At 40.8% G+C, this 21,051-nt stretch overlaps 1 protein-coding gene across 1 annotated transcript; it reads right to left on the bottom strand.

Annotated features, from left to right (window-relative positions):
• Positions 1-427: 427 nt before the first annotated feature.
• prss12 (serine protease 12) lies at positions 428-20,877 on the bottom strand. Its single transcript, XM_040024208.1, is given in 14 exon segments — positions 428-1,632; positions 4,130-4,425; positions 7,413-7,535; positions 8,105-8,183; positions 8,776-8,878; positions 8,880-8,982; positions 11,157-11,298; positions 14,481-14,698; positions 14,812-14,953; positions 15,934-16,112; positions 16,706-16,853; positions 17,008-17,180; positions 18,269-18,407; positions 19,606-20,877. Coding segments are annotated over 14 exon segments (2,505 nt in total). The 5' UTR covers positions 19,940-20,877; the 3' UTR covers positions 428-1,306.
• Positions 20,878-21,051: the final 174 nt, after the last annotated feature.

Here is a 21,051-nt window from a genome sequence, read left to right as displayed (position 1 = left end):
GCTGGTTTTGCATTCACAGCAACTTCTACACCTTTTCTCATAAATCAGGAGTACCGGCTGCGGTTCCCGCAAACACTTTGCGACATACCAGTGGCATTGTTTTCCAGTGGGTGTGCATACACATCATCTGACAAGGGGATGCTTGCTTTGACACTTTGCAGTAAAAACAAAACAACCCTGAACGAGCTCTGTTGTTCCAGCAGCTGTGACCTATTAGGTGTGGTGGAAAGACAGGACATGTTGTATAAAATATAAAAGTGAATGCGTTGGGTTTTTTTTACTTCAAAAATAAAATATGAACACTGCATATATGTTGGCATCTAAATTAAAAACACAAACTCAGATTTTTTTTTAATATAAATTTTATCAAAATTTGTGCTTACCCAGAAATGTTGAGACAAAAAACATGGTCATTTATCATTTAACAATAAGGAGGCAGTGGGTGTTTTTTTTTCTTTTTTCAAGTGTAACAGATTGTCTCCTTTCACTGTTGTTAGAAGCATGACAACCCTCAATTATCTGACCAAGACCTTTGAGTCACTGTGATAGATCAACACTTTAAAAATGCTTTGTGCTTTAAATCAGAAGGACTTACGCCCCTTCCTTTTTCTGCATACATCACATAGTGCTAAGTCAAGGACAAATACTGACTGGATAGCAATTGCAAAAGCCTGAGAATTACCATAACCTGAAATCGCACAAAAATGTTACACAATCAAGTATGAAATGAGGTTAAAAATCATATTTCACTTTGACAATATGACTAAAATACTTAACACAGAAGCACTAGATGTCATGCATTAAGTACCAAAAAGGATTTCGTAGTGCAAGTATGCAATATTGTGCTATTACATACTGTTTCAGCATGAGTACATGCACATTTACAGTATGCTTGTTCTAACACAGTGGTCCCTTTTCAACATTTTAATAGCATATTTCATGACATAAGTTACAAGGTATAACTTCATAACGAAAGCGAGCACAGAAAACAGTTTAAAAAACAATAATCAAGGGCTGCATGTGATGCTACATAAACAAAGAGATGCTTAGCTTACAGAATATACCATTTGAAATGAAAACCTCATAAAAATGTTAAATTAGTAAAATAAGTGCTAAAGAATAATTTCCCTTGACAAAAAACAAAATACAATAAAGTCCAACATTGTCTTTATGTCACTAAAGGTCAGATTGTGATATACCTCACAGGATTATTAAGAATGACATTAAGTATTCATAACTGAAATATCCTTTTATGCAAGTAGCTGGCTGAAAATGAATCCTCTTGATTTAGACCGTTGTTTTCAGTTTATTCCTTCTTTTTTTCATCGCGTCCAATTACTTTGCGTATCCAGGAGCTAAATGCGGAGACTTTGGTGTAGACACCAGGGGACTGCTGTGTCCTGCAGGCCTGACCCCAGGATGTGACCCCGTAAACAACCCAACCCCCTCCTGGGCGCTCACACACCAATGGACCTCCACTGTCTCCACGGCAACTGTCCACACGCCTTTCTGAGTGGTTGCTGCCGGCACAGAGCATGCGGCTTGTGAAGGCTGTGTGAAAATGCTCCTGGCAATGGCGGCGTGGAAACAGAGACAGAGGAGCCTGCTGCAAGGTCTTGGAGTATGAACGGCCTGGAAAAGGAGAGAGCAGAGAACAGCAGGTTTCAAAGGTGCGCCTGAATTTATGCTCCAAAGAACGAGAACAAGGTTTCAATGGGCAGCAGGAGGAAAAAATGCACTTTCTTCTGCATCTTCGGCAACATCAGCATCTCATCTCATCTCATCAGCATCTGTGTCTCATCTCAGACACAGATCCAGCATTTAACTCTGACTGACAGCAGCTGCTACATGCTGTATGATGTGTGGGTTGTGAGATTAAATTTGGATAGATTGTGTGTGCGATCATGATTGGATTTCAAGGAAAGTGAGGCAAACATACAAAAACGATGTGTTTATGACGATTATTCACAGTGAATTCTCATTTAGTGCCATCATCAAGAATTTCTGTTTATCCCTCAACTTAGATACAAAACATGACCTAGAACACATGACTGCATGTGGTTAGTGCAAAACGTAAATATAAAGTTAGCATGGCTCAACATGATGTTGAGCTGTTAAATGTTTACTCCGTTGAGTAATATTATCACATGGTAGCATGCTGATTTTAAACATTTAGCTCACAGTGCCAGACAGCCTTTAATCCTTGTGGTTATGAAGCAGTGTTTCACACGAGTATCACTTTTGCCAGTCAAGTTTAAATTTCTGAAACTCGACTGGCCAGTATGAAGGGGAACTTGGAGACAAGTCAGTTTCGAGCTTTGTGGCTTTCTTCATTCCACATGGTTCCCACGCTGCGTCTCTTTTTTTTTAAAAAAAAACAGCCTTTTTACACCTATTACAGCATACATAGCCTCCTAAAGGCCAAACAACAAGCAGCAACCCATTTTTGCATTGAAGCAAAAAGAACTACGACCACAGCAACCCGTGGATTTCTACAATTGTGTCGCTGGGACAAACAACCAAACTAATGGACTGGTTCTTATATAGCGCTTTTCTACTCTTCTGAGCACTCAAAGGGCTTTATACAACTTGTGCATTCACCAATTCACACCAATTCACACAAGCACATTTTTCCTAGGTGCTTTCTAACTGACATTCACACACATTCATACTCCGATGAACCTGCTCTACCATCTGAGCTACAGCCACCCCGAGCTCTGCAGCTCAGAGCTCTGGAGTTGTGAGTGGTTTCTTTCTCCAATGCCACATAGTACTGCTAACTATCCAAGGCAGCTTAGGATGGCAGACGTGTAAAATTTGCTTGCGTGTGTGATATCAGAGGGGCACTAACAGCTGTACTGAGCACACATGTCCTCACACCCTCTGAATAGCCTGCATTGCCTCACTTAAATAAGGTAATAAAAACGCTCTTTTCCACAAACATCAGTGTTCTATCACACGTACAGTCCACTACTTAGAATCCATGCGTGAAACACGCTCGGATCTTAGGGAGTGTGTGTTCTAGCTTGACCGTGTCCTGTGTTCTTTTGACTCACTGTGATTAATGACATCAGCGTGTAATTTAAAGATCACTAACAGATGTGCATGTGCGCATATGGTCAGGTGTATGGACAGAGACAGAAAATGAAGTCAAACAAGTACAATTTACAGCACTGATGACGGACTCGTCTTTACTTCATCTGGCTTTGCAGGTGACCTTTAAAAACACATTCAATTGAGAATAGAATTTTTCTGCTCTTTGGAGAATCACCCTTAACTGAATACAGAAACAACCCTTTGGGTGCACTTGTTTCCCTTTATCGCCTTACTGCTGAGGGTTTTGTTTTTTTTTAACACTGAGGGGCATCTGGAGGTCTCTGTTAGTTTTTAAATACATTTTTTGACAGCAGAAGTAATTGTGACAAACTATTCAGTTAACAATTAACATGGAACTGAAAACGTGCAAATGTGGGATTCTTGTGAAATCTATGTTGGCCTTGAGAGGTGAAAAGCACTGCAATGTAAGAAAACACCAGCAAATAGAATAAATATTTGCTTCGTTTTTGTTGTGTTATATAGAAATAAATAACAAAACCATAAAACGACCATAAGACAATAACGTGATGGACCAGCTCAAAAAGTGGCAAGCTAACAGCAAACACATATCTACAATATGAAATGAAGCATGTGATTAAAACACACATTGCCTCCATCTTTTTCCTCCCTCATATCTCCCACAGATGAATCCTCCGCTTTTTTGAGTGTTTCAAATTTAGTCTGAAAATCTCATCATTTGTTTTTTGTCACTTCCGCAGCTGGTCCATCATGATATCGCCTCCCCAGAAAAACCCTGTTGTGGTTTAAGAGATTTTTTTTCTACTATTGTGATTTATTCAACTTCTGTTGTGTTTTGTGTGCTGTTGCAGCGTTTTTGTATTTGCTGGTGTTATTTTAAGTTGCAGTGCATTTGACCTCTTGGAATCACTACAATACTGTGGCCCTGTGGCGTTAAAGATTTATGAATGAAGATTAATGGGTGATTTGCATAACGTTGCATAATGTTTTGTGACTTCAGGTTATGCACCCCAGGTTATCCACTCAACACTCAAATACACATACACACCCTCACCTGTGTCGCCCCAGCCGGTAATGTGACAGTTGCTGGCTTGTTTGAGCACTCGCTCTTTCCTCATGGGCAGGCAGGCGGGAAGGACATGACGGCTGAATGACACACACTCTCCTGGCATCTTGTCCACTGCCCCCTGTGACAGATGAACCAGGGCCAGGTCGTAATCATTGCTATGGGTGTGGTAGCTTGGATGGAGGACAATTTGATCGACACCATACTCCTCTTCATATTCCTCAGGGACGAGGGAGTGGTAATCTCCCACTCTAACTTTATACTGCTTGGTGCTGTTTCCATATCTGCAGAGAATTGTAGATATATATGTATATATACATATTATGTATGCATATCTATCTATCTATCTATCTATCTATCTATCTATCTACACACATATATATATATATATCATCTATATATATCTATATATAGACACAGTAGTTTTATGAGTTATGGTAGAAAGAGCTTAAATGCATGCATGCACAAAGCTCACAAAGCTGTACAATCCTCTAAAGTGACTGGCTCTGACTTTCAGGTTTCAGTACAAATACACAATGCTATTCTCTCAGCAACATTCACAAAACATCTGAAAAGTATGTTTAAATGTTGGGAAGAACAATCCAGCACAAAATATTCACGCAAAAATCTCATCTATCTCATAAATGCTTGTACTAAGGTCTAAACCAGGGGTAGGCAACTCCAGGCCTCGAGTGCCGGTGTCCTGGAAGTTTTAGATGTGTCCATGATCCATCACAGCTGATTTAAAGGGCTAAATGACTCCTCAGCATTTCTTGAAGTTCTCCAGAGGCCTGGTAATGAACTAATCATTTGATTCAGGTGTGTTAACCCAGGGTGCGATCTAAAACCTGCAGGACACCGGCACTCAAGGCCTGGAGTTGCCTACCCCTGGTCTAAACAAACAGAGTATGACTAAAGACAAGAGTGACAGCAAATCTGTCACTCCATCTGTGCAAAGCTGTGATTATCTGACTCATAGCATGACATACCAGCGTTTTTCACACATTCAATTTAATTCTTTGGTGTCTGGTGTCTTTGAAATGGAAAGGGAAGGACATAGAAAGGTGCACCAGAGTGCAAAGAAACGGGTAAATGAAGAAGAGTTAAAGAAGGAGCCAAGTCTCAGTGTCTCGTTACATATGGTGCAGTCTTTCCGGAAAGATCGCCTGACCTGGGAATGCTACCGGGTCCCTGGCAGAGCAGAGACACTGCTGACGAGCCTTTTGACTACGTAAATCTTCACAAGCACACAGTCACAAATACTTTGATATCCACAAGCTCACACTGACTATTTACATTAAAAAAGTAAATGAAGTGGCACGAGCAACCAGGCTTCCTGCGCTTAAGGCAAAATCTCCAGATTATGATGGATTTTTCACATATTGCTGCTGCTGCTGCTAAAATCTGTGTGTAATATTATTGTTGGCACACCTGCAGCTGTACAGCTACAAGAAAATAATCGGTTTATGTGTTGGCTGCAATAAGATGAGACCATTTTTCATAAACATACTATAAGAATCAAACAACATGGTCATGCTACTAAAGGTTGAACAGCTGCACTTATTTCATATTTAAGCCATCTGTACTTGTAGGCAAAATCGAGCGAACATAAGTGAATACACCAAGTTGCTCATCTAATTTCTCTGATCTAAAAGGGCCGCATAGTATTACGTTGCTTGTTGCTGTGTGTAACTTTGTGCTTGTTTATGTATCACTCTATTTTGGAGTATACTGGATGAAAGGCGACACCGTGAAGTCGGAAGTCTTCACAGGTCTATGTCCTCTGGCTCGCATACAGCAAATTTCTTTTCATAGCTGTCATAACCGAGGCCAACAGCTTGAGGCATTGAAAACCGATATCAGGGAATTAAGCTGATTGACTATCACTATTGAAGTCCTAAATAGCAGAACTGGGTGGCAGTGGCAACGGTGAGACCTGCAGGGCGGAACTGTTTTTTTGAATTCTGGTTTCTGTGCCCATATGTGTATTTATGGCCTGTAGGTCACACCATAAATGCACAAAGACTCACAAAGGTTAAACAGCGAGCGCAACACAAAACAGCACAAAAGACTTTCACACCTGTGATGACTTTCACAATGAAAAGTGCCTTCAGGTGACTGCAGTTTAGACTTCATGAAATACAGATAAGCCTTAAAATTGCAGTGAAAACACGTCAAGAAGCTGTACTGTTCAAGGAATAGGCTAATAATGAGATGCTAATATTAGATAAACTTGGCTCTCATTCATCAGTCTTCCATGTTAGCCCCACCTCGCAAGTTAAAAAGGTGAGTTCCTTTAGGCTGTTTCTTAAGCAGCTCTGGCCCTCTGAATCAGTAAAACGGCAGCCACACGAAAACTATGAAAAACGTTCTCTTGCAGCGCAAGAACAATTAAAGCATTATGTTTGAGGATAACTGTCGAAGGTTCCACAAGGCTTACAATGCAGCTTTTGAGCAAGTATAACAGTCGTCAGTTTAATCTTACCCTGGTGATTAACTAATCACCAAGTAATCACTACTACCTAAATCTACCTCCTGTAAGTAAGTATAGTTAATTTGGAGCACTTCCTGTGTATCATTTCGAAGTAGCTGAAAGTAGCACTTTCACAGAGGAGAGGAGTTCTTGCATATATAGCCTCTGACAGCTAAAGTGGTCTGGAAATGGCTCAGGAAACGGCACTGGGAAAGATTTAGTGAAAGACTTCTTCCTCTCTGAAATGTGGAAACACTTGGATTTATAGTCATGGACCTTCTGGGGTCTTTACGGGGCTGTGGTTCTCCCACCAAACCCCACCACTGGAACTAAAACCCAGTAACAACCAAAATATATTATCAGTAAAATAAAGCCTGACAATCCAACATGTACTGTGTAAACATTTAATGTGGACTATTTGTTTTTCCACTGCCTTCTCTACTGTATGCGTTAGGTGATAGATGTTCGGTTTGTGGCATCATGTGGAGGCCTCTAGTCCAGATGAAGTTGAGTTGAAGCAATTGCCTTTCTTCCTGCCACCTGCACCATAACCACAGCCAAACCAGCACTGAATAATGCTCAAATGTTCAGTTCTCAGCCCTTCATCAGTCTTGTGCATGCGCACACATTGTCGAGCTGCTTTGGGGTGAATTCAAATATCCTACTTTATGCAAAACACTTTTAAGACTTAGCAAAATATATGTGTAAGCACAATCCACATTTCCACTTCAAAAGTCTAATATGTGCGATATGAAAAAAGCCAGTGTATTTGTGTAATAGCGGATGTGTGTTTTTGACCTTTTGAAGCAGTGTGCCGAAGTGAGGACCCAACAGGTGTCAATGAGAGTTGCTCCACAAACCAACCTCCCATCTACTCGAGATCCTCGCAAACGGATAGCAGCCTGCCATGGCCAGCCACCCCTACAAAGAAAACAGCCAAAGAACTTTAAATTGTATCTTTAGGCACTTTCTTACTAGCAGCTTGTGACAGAAACATCAAATAAACACATACTTTGTATAACTTAAAGGTAAAATTGTATTTTTACAAAAACAAAGAGCTATTGGCTGAAAACGTGGCACATCTTGGCATGGTGTGTGCTCTTAAACAAATTAAGAATACTAGACAAGTGCAGGACGTTCACCATTAATGAAGCGTGGGATCATCTTAATAGATTATAGAACCAAAAGGCAGCCGACATCCAAAAAAGAGAGGTGGATTTCCCATTTTCTTAGTTAAATAAAATGAAATAAGGGGTGGCTCAATACTGTTTCACAGTGTTGTGTATGGACCCGCTTTGTTTTAAAACATGCGTCCCCACACAATGTATCTTGATGTTTGTCTGCACACACAGTTTTCTTTGCCTATAGCCCTCAGATCAGCTGTTTTCTATCTAAGGTTTGCTTGAAAATGTGGCCATTATTCTTTATTCTAAATCTCTGACAGGATTTTTCCATGCTGGTATTAATCCCTGCTCTCCCTGCCAACTTACCTCAGAGAGTTTTCTCCTCCTATGATTCTCCTCTGGCGAGTGTGTATGAGCCGCAGACCGCAAATTGAGTCCACAGGATCTGACAGAGACAAAAGAGGGACCAGTGGTTGTGTATATTTGAGAGCCTGTGGGAGGGTGATGATTGCTAAACCATACATCTCAGCTCCAGTGTTGGTTTTATTAAATGTTTAGTCTGGTGAAAAGCATAATTCTTCTTTTCCTACTATAATATGAACCTGAATTCAATTAATAAATAAATAAAGTGATTCCTTTCACTGTTTGTGTCTATGTGATGTCCAAAACTACATGCAAAATGAGACAAAATACTGTCCTGCACTGGTTATGTGAGAAACGGTAGCATCAGAACATGTGCAGGTAATGGAGAGCATTTTGTGCGTCTGCCCTGACGTGTCACTGACAGGATGAAGCAATAATACTGTAAAACTCTCCATTTTACCATCTGGATACACACAGTCATCGAAGTCCCACACTTTCTGCTTAAACTCTTACGCTGGTCCTTTCTTCAGCCATTTATATCTTTTGAGTTTTCTGGTGTGTATAACATTTTGGAAGTGTTTGCTAAACACAGTATAGTTTCCAGATGAATAATAGAAGCTCTATTTGTTTTCAGAGTTATAAAGTGAAAACCAGGTCCTGACTAACTGACTGACCTTTCACCACTTTGTAGCTGGGCTGCGGAGCTCCGTAGTCGCATATGACCCCAGCGTCCTCGCTGTGGCGGCAGTTGTGTGTTCCTGGAACCTCTTTGATACAAGTCAGCTAAAGAAAGCTCTTCACCAGTGCACTTCACATTGTCCACGTGGATGGGCCCCGTCCCTTCACCGAAGTATGCCATCACGCGGGCCTTTGCCACGCCACTTGAGAGGACAGACGTATACGCATTTCACTACATCGCTTTCTCAATTATAGAAAACAAACACAAGAACAGGCAGAACTGTCCAAAAAGTAACACATTCTGAGAAACACATGTTCTTTATGATCAGAGGGGAAAAAAAAGATCTGTGGCACAAATTAAGTAAAAAAGTAAGTCTTAGTAAAAATATTTAGATAATGTGGGAGATCTGATGGTAGTTCCGAAGAAGAGTTAGTGCCCACCATCAGTGGACCTGACAGATATAAAGTTCTATTATAGCCACAGCAATTTAAAATATATTGATGTAAAATAAAAGAATTATACTAAATATGGAACTGCTCTGGAGCTCTGCACTTGTTTTTGCACAAGCAGCAACAATGGAAAACTCTGACAATAACCTTCTGTTGGTATTTGACATGGAGCAAAGTCTGTTGTGTAACATTCTAAGGAAAATTTGAATGTGCTGCGCATGCAGAACAGACATCTTTTGTTTATCTTTCAGCTGTAACAAGTCAGACAAACTGACTGACGTGAATGATGAGGCTTTTTTCAAAATTCCATTTACAAATGTCTATAAATAAGAGTTGAACATTATTTGTTGTTACATAGACCTGTTTAGGTGCCTAAGTAAAGGCGGTGACAACAAATTGGTTTAGATGTTAACATTTGACCTTCTCAGAATGTGACGCAAACCAGGTTGACAAAGGATAGCAAAACTTTGCACCATTATCTCACCCCTGACTTAAATTAGCAAAGAACTAACACACACTGGCCTGTAGGATGAACTTGTGTAGGTACAGACTGTAACTGTGAATTTAATTAAGACTGATAGATAACAGAAAGAGGAGGTCTTATGTTGCATCCCTGGAGTATGTTGGGTGACAGGTCTCGTTATCCACTGGGAACCTTGTGTCTCTTACTTACTCATCTAATGTTGTATCTGTGTGTTCAATAGCTCCCTAGACAATGTATGTAGAAAGTGACCCTCCGAGTTGCTTGGAGCAACGCCTAAAGACTGACATCATGCTGGCTTGGTGTATCTCCGAGGCAACCCGCGGTTAACGTACAACAACAGTTAAAAAAAAAGAGCTGCTTTGGCTATAAACCACTCAAGTTGGAAAGGAGGGCCAAGTGTTTTCTCAGGCATCATATTTCATGTGCTTCCATTAATATTCCTTGCGTTCAGCCCCATTGTAAATGTACCCATTAGCTAAAGAACATTTTTTTCTCTGTTTATTTTATTGGAAGTGAAGCTCTTGATATTAGGACAATCTTTGTTAGCAAGTACTCTGCAAAGATAAGCAGAGTTGTTGACAAGAGCCATGCCTCTTTAACACACTTTCCACTAACTCTCTAACATTTATGCATTCCAGATGTGGCTTTCATCTGCAAACAGATGTGTCACAGAAAACTTGGTGACTTAAGGCATGAATATCTTTTGCTGAGGAGTGATGAGAAAGGAAATAAGACAGTTTGTTATAGTAAAGTTTTCCCTTGTCATCTCATTGTCATTGTTCTTGAAAACAAAAAGGCGTCTCAGAAGAAAGTGAAAAGGAGGCCTCTGGACAAGTGCCAGGAAACATATCCGATACTTGAAACGTGACTTTTGCATCATTAGCCTGTGTTTTAAATCGAATGTTTATTTTTGTAAAGGTAACAGAAAGGTCACCATGAAAAGCTCATACCAAAACATCTTAACAACTACAATCAAAGAAAGAAAATTAATAAATAATGAAACACAGTCATTTTTTATTATTTATAATACACTGTAGCTTTTTTTAAAAAAAAACTGTAAATAAACTTGAGCATTTCAGACGTGTGATGCAGAGTGAAGTGGCAACGTGGAAGCAGGTAAGGATTGTGACATGAAGAAATGGGGTGATGGGGTGATGGATTTTGCAAACCGAGTAGATTCAGTCTGGATTCACTTAAGTGAGTATAATGTACGAGGAGATCACATTGCATTTCTACAACTTTCAGCTAAGCTTTTCTCAAACACCTCACAGTACCTCTGTTTCAGTGATGCTGATCCTGTCCATAAGTGCTTGCACTTTTTTCTTTTTAACCAGTTTTATTATTTTCTGACATACTGTCAATCAAAGGATTGGTTGGGACATAATGAGCTAGTGAATCAATGCTGTGTGTGTGTGTGAAATTAGCCAATTCCAACTTACATACCTATATCCCAACTGCCTGCAGACCACCTCAGCATCATGATCAGTCCATCCATCATCACAGACAGTCCCCCACTGACCGGACAGATAGAGCTCGACACGCCCTTCTCTAGGGCTCTCTCCTCCTACTAGTCTCACTGGTACACCTGAAGAACACATACACACACAACAGTTTAGGCTGACAGTGCATGAAGATCACATGCTGGCTCAGTTGATTGAAGATGTCTAACACCCAGAGTCTTGAAATGTTCAAAGAAGCAAACATTCCTCTAACAAACCTGATCTGTCTAGTGAATAGAAGCATGTGTGTACATGCCCTCTACAAATGAAGTAGCTGGAACACCTGTCTATGTTCTTGCACAAAAACACAGTCTCTGTGTGTGTGTGTGTGTGTGTGTGTGTGTGTCAGTGAAAGGTTGTTTATCTTTATTGGCTCTCATCTCATTTTTTCACACGCACACACTTTCTCTTGTTCTTTCTTTCAAGTGTTCGCTCACACTGTTAATCAAATCAGTATAAGCTCTACATTGATCTAATAGTTGTGAGCATACAGATGCCCCAAAATGCACACACAAACGCACACACTCACACCAAACACATTTAAGTGTATACTAATGTCTTTCCCGTCTGTAGACATTTTCAGGATCAGTTTACATTCTTTCTAAGTTTCAGCTAAATCTGATTTTTTTTTTGTTTTGCCACTGAATCAACATACCTAGATCGAAAGAAGAAAGATTTTCTCATGGAATTTTCTTTCTTTGCTTCCTTCTTTGTTTCTTTAAGAGATCATTTCAGAGATATCATTTTTTTGTGCTTCGTAGTCTAAACATTCCTAAGCAGGGAACCTCAGTATAAAATGATTCTGGCTCTATTACATTAAATGAAATACCAAAATTTTCTTAATGACTGTGCTTTTGGGACATAGGACATTTAAAAGGGTGAGATTTAGGGGAGGGAGAATTAATTGTGGGAATGTTTACATCTTAGTTGGTGTTGGCAATTAAGGAAATGTTTGTCCATCCTTAGAAACACAAACAGTTCTTCCTGTCTTAACACACACACACAAACACACACAGAATTGTGTTTAATCAACTAGTGAACATTACCTATATAATTTTCTTCAGATTACCCCAGTTTTAATCATAACCTGTATCAAGTGCCAACATTAACATAAAAGGCTTTAGTGTAGATTTTAATGATTTACATCAGTGAGCTCTGTTCAGGAGGAAAGGTCTTTTCAATGTGACTATGTGGAGCCATATTTATATCCCCTCAGCATGAGTAATAAAAGTAAAGATATGCACACACGCTACATTACTGCTCTGACACGGCCTTAATGTGATGATCTATCACAACAGAGAGTTAAAGTGAAAGGCTGAGTGCCTGGTTTATCCTGCCTGGCTGGTTACTTTTTTCCCTTTTCCAAAAACAACACAGCCTGATCTGTCTTTGGCATGCCGAGGGATGAAGTGGGGTTTTACTCACACATGTAAACACTCAAACACAAACACGTAATCAGACGCGCATACAAATGCTCCACAGTAATAACAGAATTCTTGAGTTGCATTTTTGTGGGGTAAGAGCGTCCCTGAGGCTATTGCCAAACAATGTAAGCCATCTAAATCCACCAAATTAAGGAGCCATTTCATTTTGTATGCGCTCTCTCTACACAAACTTCAAACCTGCCCTCACTCAGGATGTAAAAAACAGTGTTTTCTGTGTCATGGGCTAGACTTATTAGACTTGTGCATGTGACATTTGCAGAATGATCTGAAACCTGAGACATCTGAGCCATACAGAGATGTATGAAACTTTACCCGCCAGCATCACTTACCGTTGCAGAACTTTATTGCTGTCTGGAAGCTATAGACATAGATCTTGTGTTATGCGATAGGTTGGCCATACTAGTGCACTGGTGCCTGGCAGATGTGATTGTACCATCAGGACTTATAGGTAAAGGGTCTGTAGTGGAGTCATTTGATCATGATGACTTTACCATGATGTCAAGTTATTAAGGCTGGAAAAACCAACTGACAGCTGTGCTTACTAGAGTTAGCATGGCTTATATCATCCTCTCCCTGTGTCTCTTGAAAAAGGCTGACTTTGTTTTTCTACACACGATGAGGTTTAATTGCCTGCAGGTTGTGGCAGACATGTCAGGAACAGATTTCAGATCAGTTTGCCCTTCCATTATCTGTTTTTATGAAAGGAAAGGCAAATTACAAAGACGTTTTAATCATTTGGCTAAACCCACCAAATTAAACAGCCATTTCTCCCTGATTATAAAGTTGGCCTACAAGTGGAAAGCCAGGATACAAGAGTCCTTCATAATTTGTATTTTTGCTACTAAGAGTAATAATTTTGTGTATTTATTAGTCTCCCTTGTTACATTTGCTTAGCCCACTAATCCTAAAAGGATCTATCAGAATATCTCATGCAGATTATATCTGCCAGGCCCACTGATGGTGGCATCAGTGGGCCTGGCAGATATAAAGTAATATTGTTGTAACAGCAATTTAAAATACATTTATGTAAAATGAAAGAATTATACTAAATATGGAACTGCACTGGAGTTCTGCACTGTGTTTTCTGCACTTTGTTTTTGTGTAAACAGCAACAATGGAAAACTGGCAATGACCTTCTGTTCAGTATTTGAAATGAAGCAAAGCCTGTTGTGTAACATTCTAAGGAAATTTTGAATGCGTGGTGCATGCCCAACAGACCAGATTTATTATCTTTGATGTTGATCTATCAGCTGTAATAGGTCCGAATACCTGACTGACACACGAGTGACATTCTGCTTATGAATGGAAACTAAATTCATTTCTTGGAAAGTACAACAGTTTGATTGACTCCTGGGGAATCCCATTTATGCAATGAGGCAATCTCTACAGGGCCAAGGCCAACCAAACATGAGAGGGGGGAAAAACAAAATCCACTGATCAGCAATACTGAAAGTCTTAATATAGACTAAAATCAGTAAAACTGGAGAGCATTAAAATATCATAAGGGCATGTAAAAATACACTTCTTTCTTATGATGAACTACGAGCCCTGAATTATATTTCTGAAAAAACAGTATGAATGTAAATGTGTGCATAACAACCTCTTTTCCTAAAACATTATCCAGAAAGATTTAGAGATTATGCATGCCTGCACGCCCAATATATGTCCTATGTTGTTATAATAATCCAGCCTAAAGCTTCAACTAGCACTATGCTTCAAAAAAACTGTGCCATATATATAGTCACATACAAGTTGCAGTATACATAACCACATACAAAACCATGCATCTCTCCCATATATAACCTTTTAATTTATTCTCTTACTGATTGGAAGACCCTCTCCATTGTGCTCAGGGCTGCATGCAATGTTAACATCTTCCTGGTGTGTACAGTCGTGGTGCAGCCACTCCCTCCTGTTGCACAGCAATAAACTAGGTTCTTTCCCCGTGCAGCTCACATCATCCAACAGAATAGGACCTAAGCCCACCCCGAAGCGTGGAACTGGAGTATCTGGCACTCCAGGAGAGAGAGTCTCTCCCAACCTGCACATGCAGACACACATCCGCAATCAAACAAACATGTTTAAGTTATTTATGAGCAATGATTTGGAATAAATACAAAGGTGTGTGAACGGGTGGGAAATACTTCACATTACCTGTAGCCAAGCTGTCGGCACACCACTTGCGTGTTTGAGTTTGTCCAGCCGTCGTCACACACCGTTCCCCACTGACCACGGTAGAAGATTTCTAGACGTCCCTCGTGGCTGCCGGCACCCCCAACCAACCTAATAGTACCATCTGGAGAGAAAGTGAGAGAGTGATTGGGGATAAACGGGTCGAGAGAAAGAGAAATCTCCTTTTTAATGTGAATAAATTTCTTCTAGATTTCTTCCAAAAGTCACATATTTTACTTTTATCATTTTTTTTAAGTTTTGCAGGAAATAACAGAGCACAGCACAGCTATTAACTGCACTGTAAACGTTCAGAGTGTAATTACTGATGTTGTAATGAACAAAAAAGCTCTGGTCAATCCTGTCTGAACCAAATGCACCAAGATGTAATTTACCAAAGGTCAGCCTAAGGATTTATTGGTAAGAATTTAAAGTATCATGTCACATTTGACCTTTGACCACTCTTTCAAGGTCAAAAGACTGACTAGATATGAAGGTCAAAGAGTTAATAATGCTATATAGCACTATTTAAAACTGTTTCTTACTGCCGCTGTAATGACAAAATATACACATATAGCGAATGATATAGTAAGACTATAAAAATCACAATATTTTATTATGACTTTCTCATGTAAATGACAGTAACAGGTTATAATTCTTTAAATACATAACAATTGGAATACATATACAATGGATCTGAAAAAGTTTCTTTTTATAGGGGGGGGGGGGGTGACAAAAATCAAAATTATGTCAAGGATATTAAAATGGGTTTCCACGGGGCACTAAAACAGGCCAATTGTTTTTACTGCAGACCTCTTCTACTCCCGTAAAAGTAAATACAATCCAGAGGCTGAGCTGCCTTGGCGAAGGTTTGCGCTCTCAGAGTGCTTCTTGTTGTTAATGTTATCAGTTACACCTGTGCTTGATACGTCAAAAATGTGGGAGGAGAGAGCAACAAAAGCAAAAAGCAAAATCTTTCAGGGTCATGGGAACTTCCTGATGTTTCCGGTATAAGGTGAGAAGCTTTGATTTCTATATACATAAACATGCCTGTGTGTATCCCACTTTGATGTCTTTGCTCCTAACAATGATTATTTGGTGACCTACCTGTAAGAGGATTGCAGGAGACCCCTGCATCTTCAGAGTGCAGACAGTTGTGTTCTCCCCATGCACTTTTTGGACATTGTTCCAGAGTGAGCTCATTGCCTGTGCAACGCACCTCGTCCAACCACAAGCGGCCTGAACCCTTGCCAAAATGTGCCTGGCCCCATGCCCTTGCAACGCCACTACAAAGAAAAGGAAAGATGCAGAATTCTAAGACATTTGGGCTCTAGCAATACTAATGCAAAACACATGTGCTCATTGGACATGACGTACAAAATGCAGCACATACAATACCGTATCCTTTTCTCCTTTAATTTAGAGGATTTACAGAGTGAGCACATTATATGTCATGTTTAATATCGGGACACTGCTTGTCACGCACGTCCCTGCAAATGTAAACATTGCGATGTATTTGCTCCCTGTATAGCGCTGCTAAATATGCATATCTCTGTGGTGCTAGAATTCTAGCAGGAACAATGAGCCTGATTCACTGTCTGACCCCCAGATGTTCTTTACTGCTTGCTCCTCTTTCTCTGTGTCTGAATAGAAAGAATACTTGTCATACTTTTGGAGACAGAGGGAGAGAAAGACGGCAGGATACCCGCACAAACTCATCTCCAGCTGCCTTCTGTATCTTTCTGCCACACATTTTTTTCTCACTTCTGTCACACCGGCAGTGTATTTCCTTTATGCTAATTTGAATATGAACATTTGTATCATTGTGTGTGTTTGTGCGTGCGTGCGTGTGTGTGTGCGTGTGTCAATACGACTTAACCTCAGCCCCAGCTGTCGACACACCACCTCTGCGTCACTGTCATCCCATTGGTCATCGCAGATGGAACCCCACTCCCCGGCATGGAGGACCTCAACCCTGCCCTCTGACTTTGACCGGCCTCCCACCAGCCTCATGGGAAGGGACACACCTGCTGAAGTGTGAGCAAGCAAAAAGCACACAGTATGCTGCTTTTTTATTTGTATATTTTTAAAGTATATATTTATTGAAATTTGTAGTTTGTAAGATCATTTGATTTCTTTCAACTTATTCTCACAAACCTCCCATGGCAGATCTATAATTACCTGGCTGCTGGTTGCAGGTAACAGCTGCAACCAGAGAACACTCCTCTCCATTCCAGGTTGCCTTGGGACACTGGAGCAGGTCTGGCTCTTTGCCTTGGCAATGGACTGCCGTCCAGTGGAGCTTGGCTGTGCCTGGACGGAACAGAGGAACTGCTCGAGCGCGACCTGAAAATCTGGAAGAACATCAAAAGGGAAACATGTTAGTTATAGTAATTTGAAAAGCTTTTTAATATTCCAGCTGACACTGACCCATCCATCCCTCCATCCGTTTTCAGAATTATGGTCACGGGTTGACTGGAGACTATTCCGACTCACACTTGGCCAGAAGCAGTCCATAACAGGGCTACTACACTCTCACATCCTCTCTGTGGCCAATTTAGAAGGAGTCATTAACCTAACATGTCTTTTGAGTGTTAAAGGAAACCAGATAACCTGGAAGTAGGTACAGGGAAAACATGCAAGCTCCACACAGCACCATCATGCCACCTGACACTGATCCAAATCTCATTTAATAACAAGAGTTACAAATTACAAGCAGGCAGCTTTATTAACCTGCTAGCAGTAAGCTTGAGCTGTCTGCACATGCATAATCTGTTGCTCTGGGCCAATGCCGTTAGTAGTCCTTACACCCAACAGCTTTCAACAATTAAGCATGTGAAAGTCATCACCAAGCACTCCAAATGGCATATGCCTGACATTTGCCTTTCTTCCTTTCTGCTGTGGACTTTCATTGACTCCTGTGTGAGTACAAACACACGCAGGCAAGTGTTCGTATCAGAACGTGTGCCAGCGCTGGTGTTAGTGACAGCATGTGCAATAAGTCAAAGAGTTTCTCTGTTCTCCAGGGAGAGCAGGACACTTTCTCAACTGACTATGGACTGTGCTGTCATATACAATCTGACTACAGGCTCCCTTGAGAAGCATGACAACATCTCATAATCAAGTCCACGAGACGCAGTAAGAGGCACATGTGAGAAACAGAATCAGAGAGCGGACGAATATGCGAGAAACAACGTAAACGGCATGGCACTCGAGGTATTTAAGTGCCTCTGGGGAATAGAGGGCTGGAATGTAAGAGTCAAACAAGAAGCGTCGAGCAGAAAAGAGGAGCGTGCCTGAATGAAGCTCTGTTAGCAGTTATGAATTTAACGGCAGATGGTGACATAACCTGCACCTCTGCCTAAAGACGTATGTGAGAGGGAGGGATAAAATAAATACTGCACATTTAAGCATATGTGTACCCGTTTGTGCTCTCTCTCACCCCTTGCCCAGCTGTCTGCAGACCACTGTAGCATCTTCGTCTCCCCAGTCGTTGCTACAAATGGACCCCCACGTCCCCCCAAGGTACACTTCCACCCTGCCATCTAGCTTGGAGCGGCCACCTTGCAGACGGACAGAGCCTGAGATGGAAAGACGGTTGGAGAAAAGTAGATGTAAAACTGTATGTAATGTGCAAAAGAATCTTTTTGGGGAACACTGAGTTTAAAGTGTGTGTGTGTGTGTGTGTGTGTGGGGGGGGGGGGGGGGTGAGCTAAAACTGGCACAAAGTCAGGAGAGAAAAAGAGACACTATGCGAGCTCTAAAACACACATAGATCACCGGCTTAGAGGCAAGCCACTGAAGCCATTTTGTCAGATGGCTTCAGTGATGTTTTCATGTGTGTTTCACCACATCAGACACAAAAAAATAAGACAGTAATGTCAAAAAGTGAAATATTAAAGAATGCAAACGATATGTCTGATTGTTTATTTTAAATGTCTGATTGCTTATTTTAAATGTCACACCTTTTGGTATTATCTATCTGCACAGCCATTTCCTTCAAAAATGGAGAGACGTGTTCTTCCTGTGCTGCCCCACAATGCAATTCACGATCTAAATATTTATAACCCATAAGATGAATATGATATAAGAAGAATAAGATAAATATAAGATGATTACAAAATGTGTTTTTCAGATTTGTTATTTGCAGGTATAGTCGTTCAGTGTGTGAGCATGCATCAGGGTAACCTGATTGCTTTACATTGTAAAGTAAGAAGCTTACAGCGAATGCCTGGGTGCACATCCATGCCAACGCACACTCACACAAATTCATGCCCCTAAATATTCATAGGTGCCTGAGCACCCTGTGGCTGTCTTCCATGTGCAATTGTAAACACACTGAATCTGAACACCTGACTTACCGGCATGTAATTGTTAAAGCGTTCAATAACTGACACCAAAACTGTAATGTAATACAGCTGCATATGGATTTTTAAAAAAAGGAAGAGCTGAAAACACAAATATTTTCATATGAACAATCACATTCACTCCCTGGTAAACCAAAGGTATGGTAGGCTTTAATGATTCCATGGGTGGATGCTCTATGACTCAGCTGCACAGTACTGTAAAAACACATGTATCAACAGCTTCTCAGCCCATATAAAAATGTTCATTCCATTCATATTGGCCTTTTATCTGCTGTAGCATGTCTTGAATCCTGCTCATCTGGGGATTTCACCTTCTTCTAGGTGTAATATTTGTAGCCACGTTGTACAATTTCGAGGCTGTTAATGCCTATAAAACACAATAAAGCTGCTGCTACTAGGCCTGCGTGTTTACCTTGTTTACAGTCGCAGTACCCCCAGTCTACTCTGCCTCTGTGGTTCCTAAAAAAGCACCAGGGTCGGATTCGGCCGTCCGGGTTGCGACAGTGGTTGTGCTCGCCTATGCCTTTGCCCGGGTACCGTTCGTCGAAGCCGGAGACTTCGGTCCAGTTCATACACCGGGTGCCGGACTCAGTGACGTCTATCGCTCCCCGGTAGAAGCCGTCTTTCCCACGACTCCCGGCACAGTCGGTGAACGGCAGGATGAATGAAGGGACGCTGCTGGCATAACAGCGAGTGCTGATCGCAGCCAAAAGAGCGGCTTTTAAAACAAAAAATGGCACATTCATGTTAGGGCTATGACGGATCCTATCATCAGCTAAGGGTTTCCACGCGTCCAGTCAGCCTCTCGCCCAGCCGTGGGACGAGAGTGAGAACGCTGCGGATCGATGAAACCCCTTTTTCTTTTTTGCATAGGCAAGGCAGTCCTCCAACGAAAATTCAATAACATGGGCTACATGATGGAAGTAATTTTCCTCAGATGACTGATTTGACCAACTGTAGTGTACCTATATTTTCAAATAGGAATGTTTTTTTAGATCTTTTTTTTGGCATTGTGTTATATGTTTCAGTACCCTTTACTACTCATTACCCACTCGACCAAGTAGTTTAGAAATATTCTATAAAATACAATCTACAACTCCTCCAGACGCACAGCATTCAAATACTCTCAAACATGAGGGCATTTGCTCCAATAACATAAAACATGAAAATGCATGGTATTTAAATTTGTGCTTTTACTTAACATTACTTTTTAAAAATATATTTATTTATGGAATTTAGACCGTGGTGTTGTTATTTTTATTGCTCGAATTATAAGTATTCAGTCATTTGGAGCCGATTTGTAAGGACATAATTTGAGGTGCGTTCTTGCAGTTGAGCTATCTGAAGCACTTGCTTTCATCATTTCGCACAATCTTCTCCTTTAAAAATGAATACGCTCCATTGTCTATCGCAACTTGAATCCTTTGTGACTGCAAGAGTTTAAAAACACGAGTTAAAAGATTGTGAAATATAACAAATGCTAAGAATTACTTATCAGTGAACCAGTGCATGAAAACTTATCACCAATAAAGTCAGCGACGAAATCATCGCAGTGAGGTGAGCTGGAATTGCTAAAACATTACATGTCAGTGGTTGGTACGTCTTGAGGTAACGTGAGCGCTCTCTGTTGTGATTGGTGTTTAAATTATTAGTCGGGAACACTCGTGGGATCTGTACGCTGCTGCTTGAAGAGCGAGAAGAACTAACCGTCTCTGATTGGAAGACGACTCACGAGACGTCAGCGATTGTGACATCATCACGCTGCGTCCGTTCAATCACAAAGGCATTCACTCTTTATTTAATACCGGCGTACACCGGCAGTCGCCGAGGCAGGTGGTAAATCGCTCTGTTCTTAAGA

This window comes from Simochromis diagramma, unplaced genomic scaffold, assembly GCF_900408965.1.
Source record: "Simochromis diagramma unplaced genomic scaffold, fSimDia1.1 OVJJ01000302.1, whole genome shotgun sequence".
NCBI classification, from domain to species: Eukaryota; Metazoa; Chordata; class Actinopteri; order Cichliformes; family Cichlidae; genus Simochromis; species Simochromis diagramma.
Note: the sequence above shows the minus strand (reverse complement) of the source record. Positions and strands in the feature narration are given on the sequence as shown.